The sequence below is a fragment of the Alexandromys fortis genome, unplaced genomic scaffold (genome assembly GCF_014885135.2).
Source record: "Alexandromys fortis isolate MF-2015 unplaced genomic scaffold, M_Fortis_MF-2015_v1.1 scaffold_103, whole genome shotgun sequence".
In the NCBI taxonomy this organism is placed as follows: domain Eukaryota; kingdom Metazoa; phylum Chordata; class Mammalia; order Rodentia; family Cricetidae; genus Alexandromys; species Alexandromys fortis.
Window position 1 is genome coordinate 2,608,801 of NW_026067978.1, and position 9,794 is coordinate 2,618,594.

General features: G+C 46.5%; 1 protein-coding gene across 17 annotated transcripts in view; it reads right to left on the reverse strand.

Moving 5' to 3' along the window:
• Positions 1–6,313, reverse strand: part of LOC126510945 (solute carrier family 22 member 5) — a 162,142-nt gene extending 155,829 nt beyond the window's left edge. For 16 of the 17 annotated variants that reach the window (XR_007594556.1, XR_007594557.1, XR_007594562.1 and 13 more), the window contains exon 1: positions 5,432–6,313. Coding sequence is in view for 8 of the 17 variants with exons in the window: in XM_050157707.1 (XP_050013664.1) it covers positions 5,432–5,824 (393 nt within the window). In the remaining 9 variants the exon portion in view is untranslated. The remainder of the gene's footprint in view (positions 1–5,431) is intronic. The other variant, XM_050157706.1, reaches the window with a different exon arrangement.
• Between the last annotated feature and the right edge of the window lie 3,481 nt (positions 6,314–9,794).

Consider the following 9,794-nt stretch of genomic DNA (forward strand, 5'->3'; position numbering starts at 1 on the left):
TAGTATATGTGCATGCATGTCTATACAGGCCTTTATACCTACATACATGGAGACTAGAGGAGTATGTTGGGTGTCCTGCTTTATTCCTTTGAGATGGGGTCTCTCACTAAACAGCATAGCTATGCTTGGCTCCCTTCACACTCTTGCTTTCTGAGACAGGGCTTTGCTGTGGTCTCAAACTCAGAGAGCCACCGCCTCTGCTTCTTGGAGTGCTGATACTAAAGGTGTGCCCCACCACACCCAGCTTTCTATTTCTCTTTTAAAAAATGATTTTAAAATTTTGTCTATGACTTTTTAAACTTTATGTGTTTATGTGAGTGTATGTCACATGTGTATACTTGCCTGTGTAGACCAGAAGGTACTGGATCCTCTAGACCCAGAATAACAGGTGGTTGTGAATTGCCCATGGGTGCTAGAGACAGAACTCAGGTCCTCTGGATGAGCACAAAATGCTATTTAACATTTAGATATCTCATAAGCCCCACACACCACCTTTCCTGGTGTGGGACAAATGTCTGTATGCTGTCAATTAGATTTTAAATAAACACTGATTGGCCAGTAGCCAGCAGGAAGTATAGGTGGGTCAATGAAAACAGGAGAATTCTGGGAAGAAGGAAGTCCTAATGTGCAGTCCTGGCCCAGCAATGTAACAAGCAAGATGTGACTGCACTGTCGAATAAGGCACCGAGTCATGTGGCTAACACAGACAAGAATAATGGGCTAATATAAGTTATAAGAGTTAATAAGAAGCCTGAGCTAATGGGCCAATCAGTTTATAACTAATGTAGAACTCTGTGTGATTTCTTTGGGATTTAACGACTGTGGGAACCGGGCAGAATAGAAACCTCAGATAATACTTTCCTTCCTTTCTTCCTCCCTCCCTTCCTTCTTTTTTTTCAATGTGGGAGCTGGGATCCAGTGTCAGCAAGCATACTTACCCTGAGTCACCTCTTAGCCCAAAGAGGCACATCTCTACCTCATATATAATGAATATTCTTTTCAACAATGGGAAGAAAGGGGCGGGAGAAAGAGAGAGGAAGAGAGGGATGAATGAAGGGAGGGAGGCAGAAAGAGAGGATACAGTCTTCTGGGACTAAATGTTCTTGCACCCATGAACCAGCTGGAAGAGAAAAGTGATAGGATCTATGTCCAAGAGGCACAAGTCTCCCTGAGATGTACCTAGTGTGTCTGCATCAGTGACCAAGCACAGTAGCAGGTCTCACTTCCTACTTTCCCTAAAACATCGTGTTCTGTCCCCCACTACAATTAATGGTGAATCCTATTACAATTAATGGTGAGAGTTTATAGTCCCAACAATCAGGAATCTGAAGCAGGAAGATCACTTGTGGTCAGCCTAGTCAACTTAGCAAGATTTAATTTCACAAAATAAAATTGAAGAAGAAATTATAGTGGACCCTTGCTTCAGGGCTTTCAGGAAGAGAAGTAGTACCTGCTCTAACAACCTCTGTCATGCCCACCGTGCCCTGAACAGAGCAATGACCTGGGAACTAAATGATACATGGCTGAGTGGCTCAATGGATAAAAGGGCCACCGCCCTTCAACACCATCATTTCCTTTACAGTGTTTGCCCATCTGTGCAGAGTCCAGATGAGCACCAGACTTTCATCTATAGGATGAATTCTTTTCTTTGCTCTATGACTCCTGACTGTGTCATTATTGAACCCTGACCCAGAGTGCTGGTTCTCAGTAAGAGAGGGCTCAGTGTGACTGCTCCCGTCAGCTGTGTCTACTATGGCTGTGTGTGCACAAGGAGTTAGGGCCAGCAAGTGGCTTTGTTTTGCCATGTAGCTACCAAGGCAAAGATGAGTGTCTGTGGATCTCAGATGTGGGCAGGGCGTGGGTAAGGGGTGGCTAACACAGGTTAGCAGTAAGCTCCTGGCTCCAAGGTTCTCTATTTTTCAGATTCATGCCAAACCCACCAACTAGGGTGCTAGGAGTTTTCATCCAGTGAGTTGTGGATAATGGTGGGAAGAATTCCCATTTTCCAAGATGACCTAGGCAAGAGGCAAGATAGCTGGAAAGGCTAGTCTGGAACACCAGAGAACAAGTTGGAGTCCTGCTGATGCCTTGGCAAGAGAATCATGGAAAGCAGAGACGGGTATGGTGTAGGACAATGCAGAGCCATGCCAGACTTCAGCTGAAGGAGCCTGAACTCATAGGCACCAGAAAGCCATACAGAAATGTTTCTGCCTGCAGGCTTGGCAGGGTTTCTGTGAAACCACAGACAGGTTCTCAGAAGAAGGGGTAGTCCTGGATCAGAAGTACAGCATGGTGGGTAGGAGTTGCCAAGTGTCCCAGAGATGAGCAAGGGGCAGGAAGAGGGGCCAGCCTACAAGCACGTAGCTTAGCGAGCTTTCCTGAAATGTGGGCTCACAAAGCTCTCTGACCTCATAGAAAGGTTCTCTTTTTTTTGGCCAACCCCACTGCCTGGTTTTCAATACACACAAAGCCAAGTGGGGGAGGAGGAGAGAATCGCATTTCTCAGAAAGCATTCCAGTCAATCTTGTAGCTCCTCAGGGTTATCTTTTGTCTATCAGTTAGTTCTTAAGCATTGTAAAAAGTCTCATAAATTATTCACCCAATCATCCAATAAAGATGTTTCAATAAAAAATCTCCCTTATCCAGTACCCTGTCAAGATTCATGGAGAAATAGAAATCTATTGCAAAGTTTAGTATTTCATGCATATAATTTAACTCAAAAGTGAAAGAAGAGAAAGAAGAGAAGAAGAAGGAAGAAGAAAAGGAGGAGGAAGACAAGAAGAAGGAGGAAGAGAAGAAAAAAGAGGAAGAAGAAAAGGAGGAAGAGGAAGAGAAGGAGGAGAAGGAAGAGAAGAAGGAGAATGAGAAAGAGAAGAAGAGGACTGGAGAGATGGCTCAGAGGTTAAGAGCAGTGCCTGCTCTTCCAAAGGTCCTGAGTTCAATTCCCAGCAACCACATGGTGGCTCACAACCATCTGTAATGAGGTCTGGTGCCCTCTTCTGGCCAGCAGGCATACACACAGACAGAACATTGTATACATAAGAAATAAATATAAAAAAAAAAAAAAAAGAAAAGAAAGAGGAGGAGGAAGAAAATAAAGACAAGGAGGAAGAGAAGAATAAAGAGGAGAAAAGAAGGAGGAGGAGGAGGAAGAGAAGGAGGAGCAAGAGAAGAAAAAGAAGACAGAAAGAGAAAGAGAAGGAGGAGGAGGAAGAGGAGTAAGGGAAGAAGGAGGAAGACAAAGAGGAGGAGGAGGAGAAGGAGGAGGAGAATAATTATTCAATACTAGTGTACTTAAAAGACATCTACTTTGATTTGGGATAGAGGGCAGGCTTAGAGACATTTAGCAGGTAGGGGACTGACTAGCTGCTGTGGTCAGCAGGCTAGGTGTGGGCTGAAACAGATCAGGTCTTAGAAAAAGTCATCAGAATGTTAAAGCAGCAGCTTTCAACAGCAGTTGCTCATCTAAGAGGACAAGCCTTGAACTTCAAGTCAGGCATTCCAGTATCCCCAAACAAAAGAGCTAAGTAAAGTATTAGACTCACCTCCCGCAAAGACTGCTGACCTGTAAGTGGGTGAAAAGGCATACAGCTCTTACGAAACTGCTAAGACAGCTCAATAACATCCAGATCCATTGGGGGGGGGGAAGACACGATGACATTGGCAGCAGAAGTAGGTCAAAAGGATCTGGACTTTCGCTGCTCTGGGGAGCTCACCAGTACTGCGTCCACCCTAGGCAGCAAGCAGCATGACAGTGAGTGAGGGCAAGTGACACAAGTGACCCAGTACCCTCAAGGTCAGGGTAAAAGTTCAAGAGATGTCAGTAAGTCCCTTCAGATTTCAACTGCCCGTCTCTGGGCAGCCAGAAACAGATCCGAGGAATGGGTGTCACCCAGTAGCCTCTGTCAGATCCCACTTGCTTCCATGCACTGTGAGTTTGGAGACCAGGATGTGGAGCAACTGAGAATCTCTTCTCTGTGGACTCATAGATCAAAAGCACTAATCAACTTAGTCAGTACTGGCTTTTTGTTTTGTTTTTGCTTTGTGTATGCCTGGATGTCCTGGGACTCACTGTGTCGACCAGCGTGGCCTGGAACTCATAGAGATCCACCTCCCTCTGCCTCCCGAGTGCTGGGATTAAAGGCGTGTGCCAGCACGGCCTTTAACTTTCACTCTAACTACTTACTTAGGTAGCAGGTTTGGCACAGGTTTTGGAGACACCAGCTCTCAAACATCTAAAGAAAGCAGGCAGTGATTTTTGCAGGGATGCTCTCAGACTCTACCCTTGAAGGATCACAACCCCCTGAAGCAACATACCTGGGAGCCTCCATAAGGAAGGAAGCTCAGTCTCCGGCCTCCAGGAGGCTCAGATGCCATACATGGACCCCTAGCTTCTCCTTATTGCTATTGCTATACATCCTCCTGTAACCATTTCTTGCTCTTGGATCTGGACCTAATGGTTAGGTTCACCAAGAAGTTATCTCCTCCAGGAGGCCTAACTGATCAATCCCTATTCCTGACATTCACTGACCCTGATGCCCAACGGTATGGCATAGGGCTCTTTCATTGTTCTGCATACTTAGTACTGCTGAGAGCCCAGAAAATGACAATTGGTGCCCAAGTCCCCAAAACACATCCACATGCACCTTTCAACAGTATGTCACACCTCCAGCTGAGAGACTGCAAGGGGTCGGACAGAGTCACCGAAGAATAAAGAGCAAGGGGATGAGGACTTAGGTTTCCATCATTCTCCACATGAAGGCTACATGCCATAATTAAACCCCACCAGCACTCTTGTCTCAGAATACTGTGGAAAGGACTCCATATAAAGTCACCCTGAATAGATCTTCAGACCCAGGGGTCCTTAAGAAATAACAACCCACTCAAGCGAAACAAAACAATTTCTCATATGGCATCTTTCCTCTTTCATGAGGCATCTCTCAAGCGGCATCTCTCATGAGGCGTTTTTCATGGGGCAGGATGAGACTTCATTTGGGGTGAGGATGAGTGAAGGAGGGAGAGTAACTAGAGAAAAGGAAGAGAGTTTGGGACACATGCTTCCTTAACTTAGAAAAGTTCTGCCGAGCATCCCTTTCTGAACACAGATGCTAAGACGGAGGCATTCCCTGGACCAAGTCCTAGGCTCCTCTGGATCACATCATTAGACAAAGTCGCACCACTCAGAGCCTTAGGGCTTCTCCTAGAAGCAGGACTTTCTGGACTTCATCTTCAATGTGGCTCTAAGGACAGATGGCCAGCCTGACACTTGTGCTCTGAGGGACATACCGTGGCTAGAAGTCATTTCATAAATCTGTGTTCCTGGGCGTCCTGACTGGAGGATGCCCATCACCAGGGAGCCTGTGCCTTGGACGAAGGACTACAACCGTCGCCCGCGTTTATCACCAGATGCTGACAGGAACCTGCCACCTACCTCGGTCACGATGGTAGACAGGAAGATGTCCTTGCTGTACTCCCAGCCATCCAGGCAACTCTCCTGCTCCAGCTGCTCCAGGTCCACGTCCTGCCCCGGCTCCAGTCCTAGCGCGGAGAAGTTGGCGATAGTAGCCAGTCGGTAGCGGCGACATTTCTGGGGCACCTGTCGTCCGCCCTTCGTCTCCAATGGGATACTGTGGTTGCGCCACGCGCTGCTCAGGTTCACGGTGTCCGGTATGCGGCAACGGTGCTCCGGGATCGCTGTCAGGAACACGGCTGACAAACCAGTGAAGCCATTGGGGATGATGCTGGCGCTGAGGAGGAAGAAGATGAGGCGCTGGAAGGGGCCCCACTCGCCCAGGAAGGCGGTCAGGTCATCGTAGGCTGACATAGAGTCCTTAGTCGCTCACTGAGTCTGGTGGAGAACCTGAAGACAGCCGGGCGCAGGGGGCGGGGCACAGTGTACAGTGCGGGTGCGTGCGTGCGTGCGTGCGGAGCACCAGCCGCGCACCAGCGGCCCGCGGACCGCTTTTGCTGACCGTTAAGAAGGGACAGGCTCGTGAGTTCCTCCCGCCGCCTCAGACCCGCCAGCGCCAACCATACCTAGGCGTGAGGCCATGACGGGCTCTGGGTCTGGGCCTACGCCACAGGGCCCGCCTCGCGGGTCAGCTCTGAGGCACGCCGTAGGGGGAAGGGGTAGGAGCCTGGGTGATCCGCGGTGGGCGCCGGACCTGGCCCAGGACTCCGAGCTGGCTGGGCAGTGCAGAAGCAGTTCTACCCTCCCCCCCCCCCCCGAAAAAAAGAAGCGGGTCCGAGCCTGGCTTCAGAATTGGGCGGGTGGTGAAGGGCAGCCCTGAGCTGAGGTCTCCTCAAGAGTGGGCGCGGGCCGCTGGGGGCGGGGCCTCTGTAGCTCCCCGCCTCCGCTGGGAAAGGGGGCGGGCATTCTGAGGCCACACCCCCGAGTAGGGCCCCTTTAGGGACTTGGGGACCAGGCTGGGTGTTCAGTGGGGGAGGGCTTAGATATTAAGTATTAATTAGCCTACCCTCTTAAGTTTTCGATGTATCCCGCCGAGAGTCTGCTCCTTCAGAGGACCTGAGTTCGATTCCCAGCACACAACGATGGCTTACAACCTTCTGTAACTTTAGTTTCAGGGGAATGAAAGTCCTTTTCTCCCCTACTGGACACCAGGCACACGCATGGTGCACAAAGACACACGTGGGCAAAATGCCCATTCACATAAAATAAAATTATAATATTCACTGAAATGATTGAGACAGATTTTGAGACCGTGGCCATGAGGCTGCGAACAATGAACTTTAGTTTTCCGATTCCTTTCTGTGCTTTATGTTCTTTTTTTTTGTTTTGTTTTTTTGTTTTTTTCGAGACAGGGTTTCTCTGTGGTTTTGGAGCCTATCCTGGAGCTAGCTCTTGTAGACCAGGCTGGTCTCGAACTCACAGAGATCCGCCTGCCTCTGCCTCCCGAGTGCTGGGATTACAGGCGTGCGCCACCACCGCCTGGCCTGTGCTTTATGTTCTTAAGAAATCATTCTTTCATCAAATTGATTTAAGCAAATGTAAAAAATTAGCTTCAAGATTAAGGATCGTAGTCTAGGGTTAAACCCTCTGATTAGTTATTTTTACAGTTAACTCAGGAGCTGACTGGTAAAAATATCAAAGAAAAAAAAACCTGCCAGGTTTGGTGGCAGGGCCCTTTAATCCTAGCACTAGGAAGACAGAAGGAGGAGGATCTCTGTGGATTTGAGTCCAGCCAGGGATACACAATGAAACACAGCCTCAAAACAAATAACCTCACAATGAAAGCCATTATTTTGTGCAGATGATATTTCTGAAATTAGAAAAGGATCGAGCATAAAAATAGCAATTGTGTGATTCTAAAGTAATATTTTTTATTTATATCTATGAAATGGAGCCTGCTGTATTGACCTGCTTTTTTTCTACCACTTTGACCCCAAAGGACCACCTGTCTCTTTCCCTCAAGTAGCAGGGACAACAGGTGCGCACAACAGGTGTACATTATAATTAAAATTGTTTTGGTAGCCCTTGTGTTAGTAACATTTCCTGTTGCTGAGACAAAATGCTGGAGAAAACCAGTTGAAGAGGAGGGAAGGAAGGGTTGGTTTGTTTGGGCTCATGGTTGGGGGTGGAGTCAGTCACGCTGGGAAGGCATGGTGGCCGGAGTACAAGGCTGCTCGTCACCTGTCCTCAGTCAGGAAGCCAGGAGTGATAATACTGGTGCTCAGCTCTCTTCTCCTTTTTATTTAGACCCGGACCCCAGGCCTGCCCACTGTTAAGGTTCGTCTTTCCGGCTCAGCTAACCCAGTCTAGAAACTTCCTCACAGGTAGTTTCTAAGAGACTAAATGTCTCTTAGACGCCTAGAGGTGTCTCTCTTAGATGATTCTAGATGCCGTAGAGTTGACAACATTCACCATCACAATTAAAATTAACCATATGAATACAATTAATACATATTAATTAATACAAGTTAATACATATTAATTTCAAGATTTAATAAATGAAAAATCTACCTGGTTAAACTCAAATTTTAGATAAAGAAGAAACAATTTTAATTATAATTATGTGCCCTGCAGGGAGGGATAGGTGAAACTGAGTTGTCAGCAGGTGTCCTGGGCTCTACCGGGCAATGCTGCATATTAAAAATTTTTAGAGCTGGGGTGGGGCTGTAGTGTGAATTCTAATTGGTTTTAATAATTAAACTTGGAGTCAGATATGGGGCAAGTACTGAAAGATCAGAGAAATAAAGGAGCCAGCCACTAAAGGGACTTCTTACCTCTACTGAATTCTCAGACAGAAGGGGCTGAGCTCCTGTCTCCTCCCGCCTTTTATTCCTCTCTCCACCCAGCCAAATCACTTTGTTTCCACCTCCTTAGTGCTGGGATGAAAGGCATGTGCCTCCCAAGTACTGGGATCAAAGGCATGAGATTCCAAGTGCTGGAATCAAAGGTGTGTGCCACCACTGCCTGGTTAACTAGTGGCTAGCTCTGTCCTCTGATCTTCAGGCAAGCTTTATCTGTTAGAGCACACACAAAATATCACCATATGTGGCTCAGTGGGAGAGTGCTTGCCTTGCATGCTCCAGGCGCTGCGTTTGATTCCACCACTGTAAGAAAAACTTTTCTTTAAAATGTATGAAACCACTTGTAATGATATATTTAACCCCATGTATCTGAAATGTTATCATTTCATCATAAAATTGGCATAGAGAGTATTGAAATCCATTTGATTCTTATCAAAAATCATTAATCCCTATTTCTCATACTTAGCCTTAAGACTTCAGTGTGTATTTTACAGGACATTTCAACTGAATCTAGTGACATGCTCATTTAAATACTTAGCAGCTACTTCTAGTTAGTGGCTACCTTAGTGGATAGTATAATTTTAAGGCCTTTAAAATTTGGGGTCTGCTAATAGTTTGAACATTACAAGATGTTCCTATTTTATGAAAATTTCTTTCAATGTTTTTTGTTCTTTTCTCTTGTGTTTTTTTTTTGGGGGGGGGTTGGGTTTTTTTTTGGTTCTCAAGATTTAACCCAGGGCCTGTGCGTGCTAGTGTTTTTAATAGTCATGGTTATATTTTATAAAGGCTACATTCAGCCTTCCTAGGTTTTGACATCACATCCTCATGTTCCGTCATCGCTTTGCTAACTGAGCCATGCCCTCGGATCTGGAAAGACTTCTTTGTCTGCATTGGTGCTGTGATCAGGTGATACATGTGAAGACAGAGTTCAGCAGAGTCTGCAGATCAATGGATGAACTGTACATCTATTTGATATGACTCTGACTCTTTAGCACAGGGTGGCAACTACACATCAAAGGCTCAGGACCTACTGTCCAAAGGATCATTTGGCTACAGAAACTCCTCTCATCTTGAACATGCTGGATCATCTCTGCCCTTACACACACTGACACATAAACACACAAACACTGTTACCATCAAGTAGTTGTGATAATACAATCAATTTTATTTGGATAGCATTTTGGAAATGTGTGTTAATCTTCATATGGATTTTGCCAGTCCTTGACTAACACCTTTTCAAGAAAAATCTTACAAACCTATGTCTCTGACTAGTTAGTGGTCAAGACACTTTAGAAATGTTTGTTCTTAAAAACAGGAAGGTTATCTGGAAGAGTGGGCCAGAGTTTAGAGGACACCATGCCTTTCTCCACAACAAGTCCAGCTTAACGCCCATGTTCCTGTCAGTCCCTTTCAGCAGTAAAGGCTTGGATTTGGTTGGTTTTGTTGAGGCAGGGTTGCTTGTGGTCCAGGCTGGTCTGGCACCCCTGACCTTGAATTCCTGATCCTCCTGCCCCCCCCCCCCC